The 23,418-nt window shown below is 43.2% G+C and overlaps 1 protein-coding gene across 13 annotated transcripts; it reads right to left on the bottom strand.

The window, feature by feature from the left end:
• Window positions 1-1,357: 1,357 nt before the first annotated feature.
• LOC142994815 (uncharacterized) lies at window positions 1,358-23,418 on the bottom strand. 13 transcript variants are annotated; one of them, XR_012961433.1, is made up of 7 exons: window positions 23,226-23,418; window positions 22,971-23,085; window positions 22,687-22,797; window positions 22,331-22,408; window positions 10,911-10,973; window positions 10,681-10,742; window positions 10,337-10,549 (listed from the first exon to the last, which is right to left on the bottom strand). XR_012961433.1 is itself a non-coding variant. In XM_076145685.1 (6 exons), exons 1-6 carry the CDS (start codon window positions 23,260-23,262, stop codon window positions 10,454-10,456), a joined length of 735 nt encoding a protein of 244 aa, XP_076001800.1. In that variant the 5' UTR covers window positions 23,263-23,418; the 3' UTR covers window positions 10,337-10,453. The 13 variants fall into 13 exon arrangements, 4 of the variants coding, with proteins under 4 accessions (XP_076001800.1, XP_076001802.1, XP_076001803.1 ...); XR_012961434.1 differs by lacking the exons at window positions 10,337-10,549; window positions 10,681-10,742; window positions 10,911-10,973; ... (2 more) ...; window positions 22,971-23,085; window positions 23,226-23,418 and adding exons at window positions 6,246-6,282; window positions 6,414-6,475; window positions 6,645-6,758; ... (1 more) ...; window positions 7,487-7,601; window positions 7,742-7,821; XM_076145685.1 differs by having other exon boundaries at window positions 22,687-23,085.

The following is a 23,418-nucleotide window of genomic DNA, read 5'->3' as shown; positions in this document are numbered from 1 at the left end:
TAGTGGTGTGTGTGTGTGTGTGTGTGTGGGCATGGGCATGGGCATGTGTATCATTTTACGTGTTGTTATCAGAATAATCATTGTGAGATTCCATTTGCTGATAAGGTGCTGAAGTTGTGCACCAAGATCAACTTCATGTTCAGTCAGTGTGTGTGTGTGTGTGTGTGTGTGTGTGTGTGTGTGTGTGTGTGTGTGTGTGTGTGTGTGTGTGCGTGCGTGCGTGTGTAGGGGGGTTTCACTTCTCACACCGGCTGCACGAGATGGTTGAAGGTTAACATCTCTGTTTTAAGTGGTACAGCAAAGTAAAATCCTCTACCATCACTCTAACATTGTATTTGGGTGGAACACATTCATTACTCTGAGTGTAATTAGCAACTCAACCCATGCAAGGATTCATACAATAGTTCCACTGCTGAAAAGCCTGAGAAAAATGTTGTTTTCAATAATGATGCCTGAGCAAACGGGGCGGGAGGGAGGGAGGGAGGGAGCGCGGTGAGACAGAACAAGTGGAGCCAAATGAATCAAAAGTAATTACAACCCCTCATCCGGCCCACCAGAGGAGTCGCCCTAACAACGAGCCAGCCACATCACATCCCACTGCAAGAGATGAAGAATGGAAGGAAATCAGTATGGAACAGCGTACCTGTTCTGTTTCGGACAAAGAGGTTAGATTTCAATCAAAAAAGTATTTTCATCTCCAGCTGCAGCTGATCAGTGTGTAATTTGAAGGAGGGGCAGAGGGAAACAAAAGGACAAGATGCATCAGTTATGCTGTGAATACATAAAGGAAGAGGAGGGAGCAGGGGGGGAAGAGGAGGATGGGGGGGCTGCACTCATTTGATGTGTGGTTCAATCACATGGGACGGAGACTTAATTCTGGACGGAAAAGTCACACTGCGATCTCCTCTGATACAAACTGAGCCGTGAACATGTTTGATGCTGAAACGTTAAGCGTCCTGGTGTCTGCGAGGAAAAAACGAGGCGTTCCACTAAAAATGGAACGCCTTCTATTAAGTAACACTAATCCGATTATGCATATTGTGAATGTGCAGTTCTAATAATAAGTTGTTAATTTAAACTGTGGATTGTTACAGTTTCCAATCGCTTTTTAATGGACCCGATAAACCTAATGAGCTGTTACAGTTTATACATTACAGCTCCGTCAGTTAGAATGGTTTCACTTACACGATGCTGCTCGCTGTTATGGAGGAAATGGCTTCCTTTTCATTATATTTCAAGGATAAAAAAAAGAAAAAAGAAGAAGAAGTGTACGCAGCTTTTTTAAAAATGCACGTTGACAGTTAACAGCCACTGTAAGTGAAGGTAATGACACTGATAAAGAGGCAATAAGCAACTGTGATGACATGTATTTATAGCATACAGTATGTAAAGAGTCTGACTAAGTGCTGTTAAAGCCACAGGAAATTACATTGAAAACACAGCAAAACAGTAAGAAGAGATGTTTTCTTGACATCTCGGCATTGAATATATAAAATGTCAATATAGAGCCCAGCATATTGCGGTAAAGATGCACAGAAATATGAAGCACGGTCCACTTGAGTCTGCTTGTTTGTGTGTTGTTGTCTTAACAACATCTACTCATATGTTTGTTTTCAGTGTGCAGGGCCTTAACCTTCCATTAGCATTGCGTTAGCATTGATGATACAACAGGTTTTGCATTAGAAGCCTTGACCTTTGACCTTCATTGACCTCCATCAGCCACTGTGTGTGGCGTGTTGCAGTGGTTCAGTGCCAGAACGGTCCCATTATTATAAATGTGACGGCTACCTCCTACTTACTGACTTGGTTTTGGTAACACACACACACATTCACTCCTGAGGACATATCTGTATCATGCTGTGTGGTTAACATGTGCGTGTGGTGTGTACATCCTGGCCTCGGTGCTGCTGTGTGTTTTTCCCTCCACGGCCCAGAACTCAACTTGTGTCAAACACAAATCTTCATCCTAGGAGACAATGGAGATTTAAATGAGCTTCAGCCCTGCTGTTCTTCAGTTTCATACTACAGTAACATGAGTCATACAGGAGCTACAGAATTAATGTCTATGAAGATGGAGGAAAGGTTGTCGTTGGTTACCGGAATCCTGTTCGTTTGGCCCCTGGTGTGAGTCGTGTTCTGATGAAGTTGAGGTTCGTTAGCTGCAGAAATGAGCACAGCATCAAATCACTGTAGCACCCAAACACAGCTCGGTGTGTTTCTGTAGGCTGAGGTTATTTTTGCTAAATTACTGAATGACAGGACGACAGAGTGTAAGTCTGAGTTACTGACTGTTCATCAGCCACATAATGTGATGAATGTACCTGTTGTCTCACTGAGGCGATAAACCAAAATGGAGGCGAGGAAAGAGAAGAGGACAGATTACCCTGGACAGAGAGTGAACAGAAGCTTCCACCACACGGCACACGGCACGGCTTGGTCCTGAGGGGTCACATGAGGGTCGCTGGAGTCTGGAAAAATACATCAGTGTGTGTGTGTGTGTGATCTGTTTGACATGACACACCTCTTCATTCTAAAGTTAACATGAGATTCAAACAAACTTGCTCTAAGGATCGTTGCTCTGGTGCCACATTGTCACGGCGACCCCATTCACCAAATACACTGCTGAAAGCTTTTCTTTGATCTTCGTCCTTTTCAATATGATAATGATGTAAAAACACAATCTGGCACCTTTACGCCTTCACAAGCCTGATTTCTGAGCTCTCCAATGCAATATGATGCCGCACGCCTCTGTAACTGCTGTTATTCCACCATGTAGCACACCGGCTGTTCTTACACTCTGACTTCACCTCTCTGACCCGTTAATCATTCATTAATTACACCATTTTACATATACTGCAGTCAAACGGTCAGATTTGCAGTATAGATCAGTAATACACAAAGAAAGAGAAGACAGAGCTGAATACTTACCCAGTATGATCCTTGTTGTGATGTTGCCATATCTGTAAACCTTAGTCGGAGTAAACTTTTCCTCCCCAAGCACTTTGGTACGTACAGTTCCACAGTAGTAGAGGCCTTCGTCTGAATGGGTGATGTTCACGATCAGTAGGTCGTAAGAGTTAGAGGACTCGTTAAACATCAAATGAAGACCAGGAAAAGGATTCAGATTAGATGGGGTCTCAAAGTTGGATGTCTGTTCATATCTTGATGTCAAAACGAGAGGAGGCTGGTTCTCATGAGAACAGTTCCTGTACCACAATATGTAAACTCTAGTAGATGGTTGGCAGTCACAGTGCAGAATGGCGTTCTCTCCTGCTTGGACTGTGAGATTGAATGCTCCTCCTGAGTCTTGACTGGAGGTAACAGCTCCTGGAAAAACAGACGTGATCACAAAAACGGGTTGAGAAGTGAACAGTACAGAACAAAACAGAACAAAACATTTCCTGCTCCACTCAACACAATGCCTGTGATGATAGATCCTAAATGATTTCTAAATATTTCAAAATCACCTAAAAGAAGGAGCAAGAACGTTGATGGCCCACCCATGTCTGATGATGAGCTGGAACTGAAAAACGTACTGATAACATACGTGACCTGCGCAGACTGGCACATTAGAGGAAACAGAGGAGGTGATTGGCTGGTCGAAAATCTTTCACCGTGGTTTTCATCTCAGGCTGTGGTCACACTTTGTTATCAGCACACTGACATAAAGTAACAACCTTTTACTATAACTTTCTCTTACGACACAACACCTGCAGGCTTTACAAATGCAGTTAAACTAATGTTAATGTGTGACACACAACACACAACACACTCCACGACATGGACATAGAATGGGGCTGAAGGAAAGATTTGATCTCAGCTGCAGCACACAAATGAGGCTGAATGCACAATGAACACAACCAGCTCGGGTTTATGGTATAAGATAAATTAACACAGCGCTACTACATTAACACTGATGCTACGGATTAGACTGCAACTCATGTTGGCAGGGATAACACAGGAAATGACCATACCACATATCCATACGTTTAGTTTGGAAAAGTGGAGAAGTTGCAGCTTATGGAACTTTTTCTTTCTCAGCAAAGCTTCTGTGACTCTGTGATGAAGTCTTAGGCAGACCTTCATGGAGAGAAAGTCTCACACACACACACACACACACAAACACACACACACACACACACACACACACACACACACACACACACACACACACATACATGCAGGAGTGATTTCAGAGCATCAGTTGCAGCTTTTGGACAAATGATGATTGGAAAATAATTTGAAGTTAAATAGCTACACAGTGTTCCTTATACCAAAATGAAACCTTTGGGGTCAACGTTTCGCTCCACCTCTGCTGAATGCTTCTCTCACATTGAGCTCATTGTACTCATGGCTGTTTGGCCCCATAGCCTACATATAGCATGTCTATCTCTGCCACAAAAACACCTCACTGTTGGTATAATTGGCTTACAATGTTTGAGCTCAAAATATGATCCTGTCTGTGCTTCTGGTTGTTGTTTCCTGTTTTATTTTGTAGGACTGCTGTTGTTGTGTTTTTTCTTTCCTTCCTGCCTTTGTGTTTCCTGTCTCGTGATACCTCATTGTTACCTCTCTTGTGATTTTCCTCACCTGTTCCCCCAACACTGTGTGTGTGTGTGTGTGTGTGTGTGTGTGTGTGTGTGTGTGTGTGTGTGTGTGTGTGTGTGTGTATGTAGTCCGTGGCGTTCACTCAGTTTGTTGTCTCTGTGTTTACTCCTGGTTCTGTCCCGGCTTCGCTTCTGGTTTGTCTCGTCCCTCCATGTTGTTCCCATATTCTTCTGTCTTCCCATGTTCCTCCGTGATGTTCCCGCGCTCCTCCATGATGTTTCTGTGTCTCTCTGTTATCTTATTTGTCTTTGCATTTGAGTTTAGAAAGTAAGTTTTCCCCACATTTATCTTGTCTCGTGCTTTGTATCTTATAATGTTTTATTGCTCAGTGGCTCGGGTTTACGGCCATGCCTTGTTCCCCATTTGACCATGAGCCTCCTCTCCTCTCCTCCTCTCCACTCCTGTATTCGTCTCATTACTTGGTGACTCAGTCTGTAGTTCCCTGGTTCTCTGTCTCTCCAGTTAACTCTTCTGCTGCTCGTTGTACTTCCTTGTGCTTTCTGTTGTGACTCATTAAAACAGCCTCTTTGTTGCCCTCATCTTTTAGTCCTTCTCCCTCCTAACACTTGATCTGTCTAGAGACTGTTCGCTCTCTGGGCAGTGATAACACAAATTGTCCATAATACCACAAATCTAAAGAACATTCGTCTTGTCTGACAGATTTGCACTTAACCTTCAATCTGACGAGAAGCTACATTAGTGTTTTGAGTCTAGAGACTAATATGAACCTGTGCAGATAAGGAAGCTTTCAAATGTCTGAACATGTGTGACTGAACATGGAAATGTGCAGTCACGCATGTTTCAAATTTTTCTCACGTGTTCAAATTTTCATTTGTGTGTGTGTGTTTATGCACTGTTGCTGCATGAACGCTGTGTTGGTGCGTTTGTTGTCCATTGCAGTGTATTTTGTTTCTGCCCCAACATAACAGATCTCAGTGTTTCACGCTGCCAGGATTGCAACTAAAACAATAATGAGCAAACAAGAATATTGCTTAGTCTAAGGTATTGTAGGTATTCAGCTTTATTTCAATTGCATTTGACATGAATGACTCGGCACACTGTGCATTGAATCATAAACATACAGTTTGCAGACAGTCTTTGCATTAAGAAACTGGAAAACAGAAATAAACTGAATGCTAATAAACACGTTTTTTTGTCTTTGCGTTAATGTGTACTCTGCAACGTCAACACAGCATATAATATAGAGGCACAGGAATATGAAGCACAGTCCACTTGAGTCTGCATGTATGTGGTGTGTAGTTTGTCTACCCATGTTTGAGTGTGTGTGCAGGGCCTTAACCTGCCGTTAGCATTGGTGGTACAACAGGTTTTGCATTAGGAGACTTGAACTTTGACCTTCATTGGCCAGAGCAGCTTAGCAAGGCAGCAGTTTCATTAGCAGCCTGATAAAAGTGTCACCTTTTTCTTACCCACTTGGTTTTGGTTACAGACACACACACACACACACACACACACACACACACACACACACACACACACACACACACACAACACACACACCCACACACACAGACACACTCCTGAGGACACAAGACGGATCTGTATCATGCTGTGTGGTTAACGTGTGAGTTTGTACATCCTGGCCTCGGTGCTGCTGTGTGTTTTTCCCTCCACGGCCCAGAACTCAACTTGTGTCAAACACAAATCTTCATCCTAGGAGACAATGGAGATTAAAATGAGCTTCAGCCCTGCTGTTCTTCAGTTTCATACTACAGTAACATGAGTCATACAGGAGCTACAGAATTAATGTCTATGAAGATGGAGGAAAGGTTGTCGTTGGTTACCGGAATCCTGTTCGTTTGGCCCCTGGTGTGAGTCGTGTTCTGATGAAGTTGAGGTTCGTTAGCTGCAGAAATGAGCACAGCGTCAAATCACTGTAGCACCCAAACACAGCTCGGTGTGTTTCTGTAGGCTGAGGTTATTTTTTGCTAAATTACTGAATGACAGGACGACAGAGTGGCAAGTTAAGTCTGAGTTACTGACTGTTCATCAGCCACATAATGTGATGAATGTACCTGTTGTCTCACTGAGGCGATAAACCAAAATGGAGGCGAGGAAAGAGAAGAGGACAGATAACCCTGGACAGAGAGTGAACAGAAGCTTCCACCACACGTGAGGGTCGCTGGAGTCTGGAAAAATACAGCAGTGTGTGTGTGTGTGATCTGTTTGACATGACACACGTCTTCATTCTAAAGTTAACATGAGATTCAAACAAACTTGCTCTAAGGATCGTTGCTCTGGTGCCACATTGTCACGGCGACCCCATTCACCAAATACACTGCTGAAAGCTTTTCTTTGATCTTCGTCCTTTTCAATATGATAATGATGTAAAAACACAATCTGGCACCTTTACGCCTTCACAAGCCTGATTTCTGAGCTCTCCAATGCAATATGATGCCGCACGCCTCTGTAACTGCTGTTATTCCACCATGTAGCACACCGGCTGTTCTTACACTCTGACTTCACCTCTCTGACCCGTTAATCATTCATTAATTACACCATTTTACATATACTGCAGTCAAACGGTCAGATTTGCAGTATAGATCAGTAATACACAAAGAAAGAGAAGACTGAATACTTACCCAGTATGATCCTTGTTGTGATGTTGCCATATCTGTGAACCTCAGTCAGAGTAAACTTTTCCTTCCCAACCACTTCGGTATGTACAGTTCCACAGTAGTAGAGGCCTTCGTCTGAATGGGTGATGTTCACGATCAGTAGGTCGTAAGAGTAAGAGGACTCGTTAAACATCAAATGAAGACCAGGAAAAGGATTCAGAGCATATCCGTTGGATGTCTGTTCATATCTTGATGTCAAAACGAGAGGAGGCTGGTTCTCATGAGAACAGTTCCTGTACCACAATATGTAAACTCTAGTAGATGGTTGGCAGTCACAGTGCAGAGTGGCGTTCTCTCCTGCTTGGACTGTGAGATTGAATGCTGCTCCTGAGTCTTGACTGGAGGTAACAGCTCCTGGAAAAACAGACGTGATCACAAAAACGGGTTGAGAAGTGAACAGTACAGAACAAAACAGAACAAGACATTTCCTGCTCCACTCAACACAATGCCTGTGATGATAGATCCTAAATGATTTCTAAATATTTCAAAATCACCTAAAAGAAGGAGCAAGAACGCCGATGGCCCACCCATGTCTGATGATGAGCTGGAACTGAAAAACGTACTGATAACATACGTGACCTGCGCAGACTTGCGCATCAGAGGAAACAGAGGAGGTGATTGGCTGGTCGAATAGAAATTCTTTCACCGTGGTTTTCCTCTCAGGCTGTGGTCACACTTTGTTATCAGCACACTGACATAAAGTAACAACCTTTTACTATAACTTTCTCTTACGACACAACACCTGCAGGCTTTACAAATGCAGTTAAACTAATGTTAATGTGTGACACACAACACACAACACACTCCACGACATGGACATAGAATGGGGCTGAAAGAAAGATTTGATCTCAGCTGCAGCACACAAATGAGGCTGAATGCACAATGAACACAACCAGCTCGGGTTTATGGTATAAGATAAATTAACACAGCGCTACTACATTAACACTGATGCTTCGGATTAGACTGCAACTCATGTTGGCAGGGATAACACAGGAAATGACCATACCACATATCCATACGTTTAGTTTGGAAAAGTGGAGAAGTTGCAGCTTATGGAACTTTTTCTTTCTCAGCAAAGCTTCTGTGACTCTGTGATGAAGTCTTAGGCAGACCTTCATGGAGAGAAAGTCTCACACACACACACACACACACACACACACACACACACACACACACACATACATGCAGGAGTGATTTCAGAGCATCAGTTGCAGCTTTTGGACAAATGATGATTGGAAAATAATTTGAAGTTAAATAGCTACACAGTGTTCCTTATACCAAAATGAAACCTTTGGGGTCAACGTTTCGCTCCACCTCTGCTGAATGCTTCTCTCACATTGAGCTCATTGTACTCATGGCTGTTTGGCCCCGTAGCCTACATATAGCATGTCTATCTCTGCCACAAAAACACCTCACTGTTGGTATAATTGGCTTACAATGTTTGAGCTCAAAATATGATCCTGTCTGTGCTTCTGGTTGTTGTTTCCTGTTTTATTTTGTAGGACTGCTGTTGTTGTGTTTTTTCTTTCCTTCCTGCCTCTGTGTTTCCTGTCTCGCGATACCTCATTGTTACCTCTCTTGTGATTTTCCTCACCTGTTCCCCGTTGTAAACAACACTGTGTGTGTGTGTGTGTGTGTGTGTGTGTGTGTGTGTGTGTGTGTGTGTGTGTGTATGTAGTCCGTGGCGTTCACTCAGTTTGTTGTCTCTGTGTTTACTCCTGGTTCTGTCCCGGCTTCGCTTCTGGTTTGTCTCGTCCCTCCATGTTGTTCCCGTATTCTTCCGTCTTCCCATGTTCCTCCGTGATGTTCCCGCGCTCCTCCATGATGTTTCTGTGTCTCTCTGTTATCTTATTTGTCTTTGCATTTGAGTTTGAAAGTAAGTTTTCCCCACATTTATCTTGTCTCGTGCTTTGTATCTTATAATGTTTTATTGCTCAGTTGCTCGGGTTTACGGCCATGCCTTAAATTTTCGGTTCCCGGTCCTTGTTCCCCATTTGACCATGAGCCTCCTCTCCTCTCCTCCTCTCCACTCCTGTATTCGTCTCATTACTTGGTGACTCAGTCTGTAGTTCCCTGGTTCTCTGTCTCTCCAGTTAACTCTTCTGCTGCTCGTTGTACTTCCTTGTGCTTTCTGTTGTGACTCATTAAAACAGCCTCTGTGTTGCCCTCATCTTTTAGTCCTTCTCCCTCCTCACACTTGATCTGTCTAGAGACTGTTCGCTCTCTGGGCAGTGATAACACAAATTGTCCATAATACCACAAATCTAAAGAACATTCGTCTTGTCTGACAGATTAGCACTTAACCTTCAATCTTACGAGAAGCTACATTAGTGTTTTGAGTCTAGAGACTAATATGAACCTGTGCAGATAAGGAAGCTTTCAAATGTCTGAACATGTGTGACTGAACATGGAAATGTGCAGTCACGCATGTTTCAAATTTTTCTCACGTGTTCAAATTTTCATTTGTGTGTGTGTGTTTATGCACTGTTGCTGCATGAACGCTGTGTTGGTGCGTTTGTTGTCCATTGCAGTGTATTTTGTTTCTTCCCCAACATAACAGATCTCAGTGTTTCACGCTGCCAGGATTGCAACTAAAACAATAATGAGCGAACAAGAATATTGCTTAGTCTAAGGTATTGTAGGTATTCAGCTTTATTTCAATTGCATTTGACATGAATGACTCGGCACACTGTGCATTGAATCATAAACATACAGTTTGCAGACAGTCTTTGCATTAAGAAACTGGAAAACAGAAATAAACTGAATGCTAATAAACACGTTTTTTTGTCTTTGCGTTAATGTGTACTCTGCAACGTCAACACAGCATATAATATAGAGGCACAGGAATATGAAGCACAGTCCACTTGAGTCTGCATGTATGTGGTGTGTAGTTTGTCTACCCATGTTTGAGTGTGTGTGCAGGGCCTTAACCTGCCGTTAGCATTGGTGGTACAACAGGTTTTGCATTAGGAGACTTGAACTTTGACCTTCATTGGCCAGAGCAGCTTAGCAAGGCAGCAGTTTCATTAGCAGCCTGATAAAAGTGTCACCTTTTTCTTACCCACTTGGTTTTGGTTACAGACACACACACACACACACACACACACACACACACACACACACACACACACACACACAAACACACACACCCACACACACAGACACACTCCTGAGGACACAAGACGGATCTGTATCATGCTGTGTGGTTAACGTGTGAGTTTGTACATCCTGGCCTCGGTGCTGCTGTGTGTTTTTCCCTCCACGGCCCAGAACTCAACTTGTGTCAAACACAAATCTTCATCCTAGGAGACAATGGAGATTTAAATGAGCTTCAGCCCTGCTGTTCTTCAGTTTCATACTACAGTAACATGAGTCATACAGGAGCTACAGAATTAATGTCTATGAAGATGGAGGAAAGGTTGTCGTTGGTTACCGGAATCCTGTTCGTTTGGCCCCTGGTGTGAGTCGTGTTCTGATGAAGTTGAGGTTCGTTAGCTGCAGAAATGAGCACAGCATCAAATCACTGTAGCACCCAAACACAGCTCGGTGTGTTTCTGTAGGCTGAGGTTATTTTTGCTAAATTACTGAATGACAGGACGACAGAGTGGCAAGTTAAGTCTGAGTTACTGACTGTTCATCAGCCACATAATGTGATGAATGTACCTGTTGTCTCACTGAGGCGATAAACCAAAATGGAGGCGAGGAAAGAGAAGAGGACAGATAACCCTGGACAGAGAGTGAACAGAAGCTTCCACCACACGTGAGGGTCGCTGGAGTCTGGAAAAATACAGCAGTGTGTGTGTGTGTGATCTGTTTGACATGACACACGTCTTCATTCTAAAGTTAACATGAGATTCAAACAAACTTGCTCTAAGGATCGTTGCTCTGGTGCCACATTGTCACGGCGACCCCATTCACCAAATACACTGCTGAAAGCTGTTCTTTGATCTTCGTCCTTTTCAATATGATAATGATGTAAAAACACAATCTGGCACCTTTACGCCTTCACAAGCCTGATTTCTGAGCTCTCCAATGCAATATGATGCCGCACGCCTCTGTAACTGCTGTTATTCCACCATGTAGCACACCGGCTGTTCTTACACTCTGACTTCACCTCTCTGACCCGTTAATCATTCATTAATTACACCATTTTACATATACTGCAGTCAAACGGTCAGATTTGCAGTATAGATCAGTAATACACAAAGAAAGAGAAGACTGAATACTTACCCAGCATGATCCTTGTTGTGATGTTGCCATATTTGTAAACCTTAGTCAGAGTTAACTTTTCCTTCCCAACCACTTGGGAATGTACAGTTCCACAGTAGTAGAGGCCTTCGTCTGAATGGGTGATGTTCACGATCAGTAGGTCGTAAGAGTAAGAGGACTCGTTAAACATCAAATGAAGACCAGGAAAAGGATTCAGAGCATATCCGTTGGATGTCTGTTCATATCTTGATGTCAAAACGAGAGGAGGCTGGTTCTCATGAGAACAGTTCCTGTACCACAATATGTAAACTCCAGTAGATGGTTGGCAGTCACAGTGCAGAGTGGCGTTCTCTCCTGCTTGGACTGTGAGATTGAATGCTCCTCCTGAGTCTTGACTGGAGGTAACAGCTCCTGGAAAAACAGACGTGATCACAAAAACGGGTTGAGAAGTGAACAGTACAGAACAAAACAGAACAAAACATTTCCTGCTCCACTCAACACAATGCCTGTGATGATAGATCCTAAATGATTTCTAAATATTTCAAAATCACCTAAAAGAAGGAGCAAGAACGCCGATGGCCCACCCATGTCTGATGATGAGCTGGAACTGAAAAACGTACTGATAACATACGTGACCTGCGCAGACTTGCGCATTAGAGGAAACAGAGGAGGTGATTGGCTGGTCGAATAGAAATTCTTTCACCGTGGTTTTCCTCTCAGGCTGTGGTCACACTTTGTTATCAGCACACTGACATAAAGTAACAACCTTTTACTATAACTTTCTCTTACGACACAACACCTGCAGGCTTTACAAATGCAGTTAAACTAATGTTAATGTGTGACACACAACACACAACACACTCCACGACATGGACATAGAATGGGGCTGAAGGAAAGATTTGATCTCAGCTGCAGCACACAAATGAGGCTGAATGCACAATGAACACAACCAGCTCGGGTTTATGGTATAAGATAAATTAACACAGCGCTACTACATTAACACTGATGCTACGGATTAGACTGCAACTCATGTTGGCAGGGATAACACAGGAAATGACCATACCACATATCCATACGTTTAGTTTGGACAAGTGGAGAAGTTGCAGCTTATGGAACTTTTTCTTTCTCAGCAAAGCTTCTGTGACTCTGTGATGAAGTCTTAGGCAGACCTTCATGGAGAGAAAGTCTCACACACACACACACACACACACACACACACACACACACACACACACACACATACATGCAGGAGTGATTTCAGAGCATCAGTTGCAGCTTTTGGACAAATGATGATTGGAAAATAATTTGAAGTTAAATAGCTACACAGTGTTCCTTATACCAAAATGAAACCTTTGGGGTCAATGTTTCGCTCCACCTCTGCTGAATGCTTCTCTCACATTGAGCTCATTGTACTCATGGCTGTTTGGCCCCATAGCCTACATATAGCATGTCTATCTCTGCCACAAAAATGCCTCACTGTTGGTATAATTGGCTTACAATGTTTGAGCTCGAATCATGATACTGTCCGTGCTTCTGGTTGTTGTTTCCTGTTTTATTTTGTAGGACTGCTGTGGTTGTGTTTTTACTCCACTTCCTGCCTTTGTCTCCTACCTTCTGTCTGAGGCAGTGGCTCAGTGGGTAGTGCCTCCGGTTCCCCGCTTGGGAACCGGAGGGTCGCCGGTTCGAGCCCCTGCCGAGGTGCCCCTGAGCAAGGCACCAAACCCTCAATTGCTCCCCCCTCTGCGAAGGGTGGTAATGTAATGTAAGTCGCTTTGGATAAAAGCGTCTGCTAAATGATCGTAATGTAATGTCTCGCGATACCTGATTGTTACCTCCCTTGTGATTTTCCTCACCTGTTCCCCGTTGTAATCAACACTGTGTGTGAGTGTGTGTGTGTATTTAGTCCGCGGCATTTGCTCAGGTCGGGTTTGTTCTCCCTGGTTGTTACCCACTCCCGTCCCGCTCCCGCTCCTGTGGGTTCTCCTGGTCGCGTCCGGTGTTTGTTGGCTCTGTGTTCACTCCTGGTTCTGTCCCGGCTCCTCCGTGATGTTCCCGTGCTCCTCCATGATGTTTCTGTGTTTCTCTGCTTATCTTAATTTGTCTTCGCATTTGAATTTTGCAAGGTAAGTTTCCCCCACAGTTGTCTTGTGCTTTGTATCTTATATTGTTTTATTGTTCAGTCGCTCTGGTTTGGGGTCGGCTTCCATGCCTTAAATTTCGGGTTCCCGGTCCTTGTTCCCCATTTGACCCTGAGCCTCCTCTCTCTTGTCTCATTACTGGGTCACTCATACTGTAGTTCCCTGTCTCTCCAGTTAACTCTTCTGCTGCTTGTTGTACTTCCTGTTGCTTTCTGTTGTGACTCATTAAAACATTACATTACATTACATTGCGATCATTTGGCAGACGCTTTTATCCACAGTTACCACCCTTCGCAGAGGGGGGAGCAATTGAGGGTTCGGTGCCTTGCTCAGGGGCACCTCGGCAGGGGCTCAATCTGGCAACCCTCCGGTTCCCAAGCGGAAGCTCTACCCACTGAGCCACTGCCTTTGTTTCCCTTCTCCCTCCTTACACTCGATTTGTCAAGAGACTGCTTGCTCTCTGGGCAGTGATAACAAAAATTGTCAATAATACCACAAATCTCCAGAACATTCGTCTTGTCTGACAGATTTGCACTTAACCTTCAATCTAAGGGAGAAGCTACATTAGTGTTTTGAGTCTAGGTTTTTAATATGAAACTGTGCAGATAAGGAAGCTTTCAAATGTCTGAACATGTGTGACTGAACATGGAAATGTGTTTTCATTTGTGTGTGTTTATGCACTGTTGCTGCATGAACGCTGTGTTGGTGCGTTTGTTGTCCATTGCGGTGTATTTTGTTTCTTCCCCAACATAACAGATCTGTCTTTCACGCTGCCAGGATTGCAACTAAAACAATAATGAGCGAACAAGAATAATGCTTAGTCTAAGGTATTGTAGGTATTCAGCTTTATTTCAATTGCATTTGACATGAATGACTCAGCGCACTTTGCATAGAATCATAAAAACACAGTTTGCAGACAGTCTTTGCATTAAGAAACTCTGGAAAACAGAAATAGCCAATAAACATGTTTTTATCTGCGTTAAAAATGTGTACTCTGCAACGTCAACACAGCATATATGTACAGGAATATCAAGCACAGTCCACTTAAGTGTGCATGTATGTGGTGTGGAGTTTGTCTACCCATGTTTGAGTGTGTGTGCAGGTCCTTAACCTGCTGTTAGCATTGATGGTACAACAGGTTTTGCATTAGGAGCCTTGAACTTTGACCTTCATTGGCCTCCATCATTCACTGTGTGGCATGCTTCAGTGCCGGAGCAGCAGTCTCGTTGGCAGCAAATGTGTCACCTTACTCACACACACACTCCTGAAGACATGAGGGAGATTTGAGTCATGCTGTGTGGTTAACGTGTGCGTGTGGTGTGTACATCCTGGCCTCGTGGCTGCAGTATGTTTTTCCGTCCACGGCCCAGAACTCAACTTGTGTCAAACACAAATCTTCATCCTAGGAGACAATGGAGATTTAGATTCAAGCTATAGTAACACGAGTCATAAAATAGCTACAGAATCAGTGTGTTTGAAGATGGGCGAAAGGTTGCCGTTGGTTACCGGAATCCTGTTCGTTTGGCCCCTGGTGTGAGTCGTGTTCTGATGAAGTTGAGGTTCGTTTGCTGCAGAAATGAGCACAGCATCAAATCACTGTAGCACCCAAACACAGCTCGGTGTGTTTCTGTAGGCTGAGGTTATTTTTGCTAAATTACTGAATGACAGGACGACAGAGTGGCAAGTGAAGTGTTGTTGATCACTGATTTTAGGGTTAAAATAAAACTGGTTCAACACAGAATAATTTTACACTTTTCTTCCACGCTTGTCAATCACCTGATCCATTTAATTTGAGTCCAAACGAGGTTTTGAAAACATTATTTTGCTGTTAATGAAACATGACAAAAATTACTTCAGGCGTCTCCGTTGAATTATAAAGTGAAGACTCAAGATTAAACATCGAATAAGTTATGAAATCTTCAAACACCTAAAAGCAAACCGAAGATAGACAAGACTCATTGTCATATTGCCAAAGTAATTAAGGAGGCAGGAAGGATGAAGTGAGGCGGTGTGAGATCAGAGCTGGTACCTGTTAACTGATGGATGCAATAAATCAAAACAAAGCAGAGGACAGAGGAGAGGACTGTGAGTCCTGGGCTGAGACGCTGCATCCAGGACGCAGAGGGGCAGGGACCAGGGCCGGCAGGGTCTGGAACACAGTGTGGTTACATCTTTCTTTACAAGTTTGCCTGCAGACACTGATTTTGAATTATGCTCATTGCCTCATTTGTAGTAAAATAATGTTCAAACAGAAATCAACACCCTCTCTAATTCTGGTAACATGCATGTAAAGGTGTCTGTGAGTGTGTTTGCTGTCGTCACTCAGGCAAATGTTTCCCAAACTGGCTTTGAAATGTACAGTATGTATTGCGAGGCATTCAGGCTCTCTGATTTGGCAGCAATGTAAATGATGGCAGTATTTTATCTGAGGCTTAAGAATGAATCCCCAGAACCTTATGACACACAGATGCTCACATACGTCACTGTCACTGGTGGATTGGTCATGTTTTCTTTAGTGTGGTATCCAATTAGTCAGATGGACAATTGGCTGCAGAGGGAGAACACAAAGCAGAAAACTTACTGAGCAGGATCCTCGTTGTGACATTTCCATATCTGTAAAAACTTCCTAGGGCTATTTTTTCCTCATCAATCAACACTGTGTTGTGCTCATTTCCGCAGTAGTAGAGGCCTTCATCTGATTCAGTGAGGTTAACAATCAGCAGATCGTAGGTTTCAGTCGAGTGGTTCCTCACCAGATGGAAACGGGGGAAAGGATTGAGAACGTCTTCAATATCTCTGCTGTGGAACAATGCCTCGTAAGCAGTTCTCAGCACAAGACGAGGCTGGTTCTCATGAGAGCAGTTCCTGTACCACGCAATGTACACCCCAGTGGACAGCTTGCAGTCACAGTAGAGAGTGATGTTGCCTCCTGGTTTGACCGTAGGGTCTGATACCAAACCTGGGATCCAGCCATGACTGGAGGAAACGGCTCCTGGAACACAAATACAAGCACAAAAACAGGCGTTAACATTGTGACAAACACAGGTACAATCCGGGCAACAAAAAATCGTCTTTAATAATAAAAGTTTACCGAAGACAAATGCCAGACAAATAAACATCCCGTCCATGTGTGAGGATGAGCTGGTTCTAAGTGAGGCAGATCTTACACACAGACGTCATATGAGTGTTTTACTGGAGGAAGCAGAGGTGGCTGATTGGCTAAAGAAATGGCCCATTTTCTTCTGTGGTTCTTCAGTCTTCGTATAAAGCGACCTTCTTAGGCAGGAACTGAGGAACAGGAACTTCAATTTGAAGACGTATACCAATGAGAACTACAACTAACACCACACATTTTCTTTGTATAGAGCATATCACCTTTTCATTTGGAACTCACTAATTCCACAAATCCGCAGCTTTTCAAACTCCCACCTCCTAAAATAGAGGCTGTGGTTAGCAGATCTTGACAATGTGTCATCGTCGTCGTACACTGACAACCTGAAAAGTGCTGCACCTGCATCGCACACTTTCACACTTTTCTACACTTTCCCTACAACACAAGAAGAGGAAAACTGACTGTGATAGGGATAATGTGTGTGTGTCTGTGTGTGTGTATGCGTGTAGATGTTGTGTTGTGTGATGTTTTGTGTTGTGATCTAGTTGAGATCAGTTTTATCCCAGTTTCTCAAGAACACACTGCTCACACTGGGTCTTTCATGAGGCGTTTTCTGCTGTGTTGCGGTGTTTTGGGGGTCAAATCTGTTTTAGTGGCTTCTTTGATGTAGTACTTAATGTCTCCATTGGAGGGCAGCGGAATTTCACCTGTAGCTAACTGCTCAGTGCCTCTCCTGGAAAACTTGAAGTATCTAAATGTAGTAAAAACATAAAATAATAAATAACAGGTTATATGATCACTTTGTTTATGATTCTGGGAACTTTGAAACACTGACCAGGCCTGGGGTCAAAGCTGTTAAAAGTGTTTTTGTCATTTTGTCCAGCTGATCCCAATTAAGCTCGGAAGCATTCGGTGACAGGTTAATAACCGACAGGGGCCAAGATTTACAAAACAATCTGGCAAACAGGGGCTTCGAACACACGACGTGAATACACAACGATTAAAGCAGGAAGGGTGGGGACTCACACACACACATACACACACCGGGGAGGAAGGAAGGGGGCAGAAAGGACAGCCATCTTGTTTGAGTCTTTGTCACAGAGAGGTGTGCAGGGCTCGTCACCGTTTCTACCACAGATTCCGAATGAATGAAAAATAAGAAAAAAGACTGTGAATAAGTCAAAATTCACACAATTCAAGAACACAGACTTTTAAACAATTGTGCAAGATTTAACCTCAGAATATAAGAAACCACAGCTCTCTCATGCAGATGTTGGCCCATGGAAACATGTCTCTTGAACCTGTATGTGAGAAGTGTTTTTACTTAGTTGATGTGGTTTTCTGATATGAACTAATGTCAGAAACATCCTGTGGCTGTGGCTGCTGAATCTTTTCTCTTTCTAAAGTTGTGAGTATACAAGAGAAGAGCCCCCCTTGCTCAGCAGGCCACCAAGCTTCTGTTCAGCCTCGCCGGCCTGTTTGTCTCTGTGGGTTTCCTGTGTACCTCGCGCTGTTGTTGAGGTTAGCGCTTTCGTCAGCTCTGTGCTATTTTGTAACTTCTTGGAAGGCGGGAGGATGGGGCATTCTTTTACTGTTATTGTATTACCTTTGAACACTTTTCTTTTAAGTGGTGACACTTTGAATAAAAACTTCACAGGTGAAGTGTTGGAGCTGAGAAAAGAAAGGAATATGAAGTTATAGACAAGCTGGCATCGCTATTGCCAAAATGAAAAGGGGATCGATTTCAATCTTAAAAAAAGTTCACCTGCAGCAAACTGTAATCACAGAAACAATAAACAGGCTCCAGTTGTATGATCAATTTTTAATTTCAACTTAAAGTGGTGGGGGGAAATAAAAACACAGAAGATGCATCAATTTGGTTGTAAATGTACAAGAGGAAAGGAGCAAGAAGGAATACATATTCACTCTGCTCCAGGCGCCAAAACTGTCTGGACAACCCAAAACAATTACCAAATCAATCAGAAACAATCAAAAGCAAAGAAACTCGAGAGGCCAAATGTACAGCGGGTCCCGACTCCACTCAGACCTCGGACCTCTTTCTCTTCATCTTGTCGAGTTATGGATTTAAATTGAAATTGGATTTTTTCATCAATCTACACATAATACCCCCAAAAGTGAAAACATGGAGATTTTTTGGAGACGTTGTTAGTGGTAAACAGCTGAAATGTCTCATTCGTATTCCAAACAATGACGCATACCCGATGTTTGACCTTGAGCCGCTTAAATATTTGCACAGGCATTTAACACCTTCAGGCGTTATCGACCACTGGAGGTGCTGTACAGCAAAGGTCTGATCAGCCCCATGCAGTTTTGCTACCAGCACAAGCACACACCCACACAAAAACCCACAGGGCTGACATGATCTGACAGCATGAGCAAAGGGTAAAAGAGTAGAAGACGAAGACAGCAAGTCTTGTCAGCAATACAGCTTTCATAATTTGAACATTATATACTTTCTGTTTCTATAAACATCTGTGTGCCTATCAGACTGCGGCATCCTAAGTCTGCTAAACTAAATGATCCCTCCTTCCTCCTCCTCTACCTCAGACCTTCAGTCTCACTCCTTCCCGAGCAGAGTAAAGGTACACGGCTGACTAAGCAGTCACATATATGGATCAGCACGTATCAGCTCAGGCTAATGTACGTTTGGCTGACACCGCTTGCTTACTTGGCACTTCAACTTGCCAAAGCCGAGGCCCGACCATTTGTCCTGCTATGTATAGACCTTTCTGTATATACAGCACATATGGGCAGAAGTATATAAACAAACCTGTGATATCAGAGGAGAGTCATATGTCTTAAATGCAATGAGGCAATTCAAAACAGGAAGGAGCAGGTGTGACGATGAGGAGGAGCGAGTAAGCAACTTCAAAGAAAGGAAACACAGGGTAACAGATGGACGTCAGGCCCTCTGCCTTCCTCCCCGCTCTCCCTTTAAGCCTCTCAGATATCATTTCAAAGGCCGTACTAACACTTCACATCGAGCTCTTCTCATCTCATTCCTCTCACTCAGCACCCCTCTTCCTCCTTTGACCGCTCCTTCTCATCACTTCATTGCTCATTTCTGTCTTCTCTGTCGGTGCTAATATCCTGTCAATGTGGGTTTCTCGCCTGAAGCGGGAGTTCGCCCGACCTCACTAGACTGACATTGATCACAAGCACTGATCGATGCAGGTTCTCCTATCGCCTCCCCTGAAGCATCGCCTCCCCTCAAGCATCGCCTCCTTCCTTGATGTATCCTGAGATCCTTACTACATGTTACACCTCTCCGGCCACACTAACCAACTACAACCCTTCTGCCTTCCTCCTCTGATCCTTTGGTCCCCCGCTTGAGTGACCCCGGCTCTGTCATTATCATGGTCATCCTCTCCCAACTCTTCTCTGGCGTGTTTGTTTGTACCCACCTTACATAGTTGGGCACCACCGCCATTGATCGCTAATCCTGCTTGAGTCCCAGCAGCCTCTCCTCTTTCCCGTCAGCTGTCTGTCCGGGCTGTCACTCTGTCTTTCCCTCACTGCCTCCCTTTTCACAGCAGTCACATGCCGACACGGCAGTTGACGTTTATCAATACGTGCAATGGATTCGTTTATATTCGCACCAAGTCTGAAATTCACCACTCTTGAGTCTACCAGGAACAGTATCCCCCCGCACAGGATCAGTAGGTTCAAAGTGTTACTTTTGGGTGCTATCTTGCACGTCATCTACAGTGAACGGACGCCTTTCATTGTGTTGTTTCATTTCATGTGTAAAGTGGAATCCCCCTGTAATGCTGCCAGCACCAGCAACACCCTTCTTCATGCTCACTGGTTTCTTCTTTGTTTTTGGTGTTCGGTTTGTCTTGTGACGCACCATAATGAAGTGAAATATATAATCTTATTTAACAGTTGCAATACATTGTATCTAATTGATCTGGTTTCTGTTTGTATGATCACAGTGGTTTATATTCAGACAGATCTATGCCTCCTTAAATCAGTTCATTCATCATGTTGGTAACATTACATAGATATGCCTCCAAAACCTTCCTTCGTCTTCGTCAAAATCAACCTAATTTTAAAAGAAAGTCAACTCTATATCTTTAGATTAGATGGCAATTAACCTTAGAAGGAAAATAACATTTAAAAAACAAAAACAGTCTTGCTCATTACTGCCAAGGCTCCACTTAGCCACAGTCAGAAATGATTCAAGTGTAAAATGTAAACTGCTGTTAAATGAAACTTAATTACATTTGGTGTTTGCACTGTCTGTCAGGACACTGTTAATAATTTGAATAATTGTTAATTTAAATTATAAAACAGGAATTGTCACTCAACTCCACATAATTTAATGCAATGCAACTTCATAATTATTGAGCCGATTCAAAGGTCACACAAACACACACGCAGCAGTAATTGGCTGATGGATGGAAACAAACTGACAGTTTATGAATGTCTTTTGTTAACAACCGTTGTTATTTTATAATTTCAGACAACTTTGCAATATGTTACAACACCGATAAGCACAGAGACCAATTATATTTTAAAACGACACTTGAAGAATTATGTTTTATATTCATTTTAGTTGTAAGATGATCATTGCTGTTATTTAAAATAATAGTAGAAATATTGAATATCTCACCAGAAACAGGAGACACACGCGATGACATCATGGAAGCAGATGTGTTAAATGTCAAACTGGTCGACCTCTTTTTCACAACACACTGCGACTGCCTGACCAGATCATAACTACTGCACAATACAACTCATATTCATCCAAGCAGGAAAATTTAATCTGTAAGGAAGAACGACCTCACAATGATTTTCCCCTCAAACATCATTACTGTTTGCCATTAGAGTATAAACTATTGTTTCACACATCAGTGGCTATCATCAGTGGTGGGAAACCAAACCGTGTCATTGTGGTTTGCTTTGGACTGCTTGATTCCAAATGAAAGAACACACACACACACACACACACACACACACACACACACACACACACACACACACACACACACACACACACACACACACACACACACACAGCTTATGGTTCCATTCTACCATCCATTAGGTTAAATGAACTGGTGTAGCCTTTACATCCGACTTGTGTTTACGGCAGAATAGGTGCAGAAGTCAGAACCCTGGTCCTCCCTCTTCTTGTTCTTCTTCTTCATCATCATCGTCGTCGTCGTTGCTCTCCCTGATGGCTGACGGATGTCCAGGGCTGCGTAGCAGACATCTTCATCCTGATATTTGACATTTTAGAATAGTGGTTATGTGCTGCTGTGATCCACAACGGCGCTTACAGAAGTTCACGTCAGTTACCTGATTTACTTTTGTTTGTCTCCTCGTGTCAGCTGTGTTCGCTTGAGCTTGAAGTGAATAAATGCAGCATTGTTACAACTGTACACGTTACCCTAGTAGAGGAAGCGTTAGGGCTATGAATCTAAGTCTGCTGATTAAATAGTGAAGATATTTTGGGATTAATTAATTAATCGAAATAACAGAAAAAAAGGAAAAACATTCAAATCATCATCAGCCACATAATGTGATGAATGTACCTGTTTTCTGACAGAGGCAATAAACCAAAATGGAGGCGAGGAGAGCAGAGAAGACGGATAAACCTGGACAGAGAGTGAACAGAAGCTTCCAGCACATGGCACAGTCTTGGTCCTGAGGGGTCACATGAGGGTCGCTGGAGTCTGGAAAAATACAGCGACGTGTGTGTGTGATCTGTTTGACATGACTGGTGGGTCTTGCACTCTGAATTCACCTCTGTGACCCGTTATTCATTAATTGATTCACACCATTTTACATATATTGCAGATTGTGCGTGCAGCATAGCATGGTGAACATGGTGTTTCATTAACCTCAGCATTAATCAGCACATTTTCTCACTGTGTGGTGTCCAATCAATCAAACGGTCAGATTTGCAGCATAGATCAGTAATACAAAAAGAAAGAGAAGACTGAATACTTACCCAGCATGATCCTTGTTGTGATGTTGCCATATCTGTGAACCTCAGTCTGAGTAATCTTTTCCTTATCAACCACTTCGGTACGTACAGTTCCACAGTAGTAGAGGCCTTCGTCTGAATGGGTGATGTTCACGATCAGTAGGTCGTAAGATTTAGAGGACTCATTAAACATCAAATGAAGACCAGGAAAAGGATTCAGATTAAATTGAGCCTGAAAGATGGACGTCTGTGCATTTCTTGGTTTTAAAACGAGAGGAGGCTGGTTCTCATGAGAACAGTTCCTGTACCACAATATGTAAACTCCAGTAGATGTTTGGCAGTCACAGTGCAGAGTGGCATTCTCTCCTGCTCGGACTGTGAGATTGAATGCTCCTCCTGAGTCTTGACTGGAGGTAACAGCTCCTGGAAAAACAGACGTGATCACAAAAACGGGTTGAGAAGTGAACAGTACAGAACAAAACAGAACAAAACATTTCCTGCTCCACTCAACACAATGCCTGTGATGATAGATCCTAAATGATTTCTAAATATCTCAAAATCACCTAAAAGAAGGAGCAAGAACGCCGATGGTCCACGCATGTCTGATGATAAGCAGGAACTGAAAAGCAGCTTAGATTTTACTCACTGATAACATACGTGACCTGCGCATTGGCTTGCACATTAAAGGAAATAGAGGAGGTGATTGGCTGGTCGAATGGAAAATCTGTCATGGTGGTTTTCCTCTCAGGCTGTGGT

Source organism: Genypterus blacodes, unplaced genomic scaffold, assembly GCF_046128005.1.
Source record: "Genypterus blacodes isolate CSIRO-AG114 ecotype Tasmania unplaced genomic scaffold, CSIRO-AGI_Gbla_v1 ptg000030l_1, whole genome shotgun sequence".
Lineage (NCBI taxonomy): Eukaryota > Metazoa > Chordata > Actinopteri > Ophidiiformes > Ophidiidae > Genypterus > Genypterus blacodes.
Note: the sequence above shows the minus strand (reverse complement) of the source record. Positions and strands in the feature narration are given on the sequence as shown.

Bases quoted from the DNA above. Each gene is read 5' to 3' on its own strand.
- LOC142994815 (XM_076145684.1), bottom strand. From the start codon at position 16,722: ATGGACGGGATGTTTATTTGTCTGGCATTTGTCTTCG. The intron at 16,587-16,685 runs GTAAACTTTTAT...TTTGTGTTCCAG, and splicing joins TTGTCTGGCATTTGTCTTCG to GAGCCGTTTCCTCCAGTCAT. The intron at 14,997-15,100 runs GTAACCAACGGC...ATTGTCTCCTAG, and splicing joins GCCAAACGAACAGGATTCCG to GATGAAGATTTGTGTTTGAC.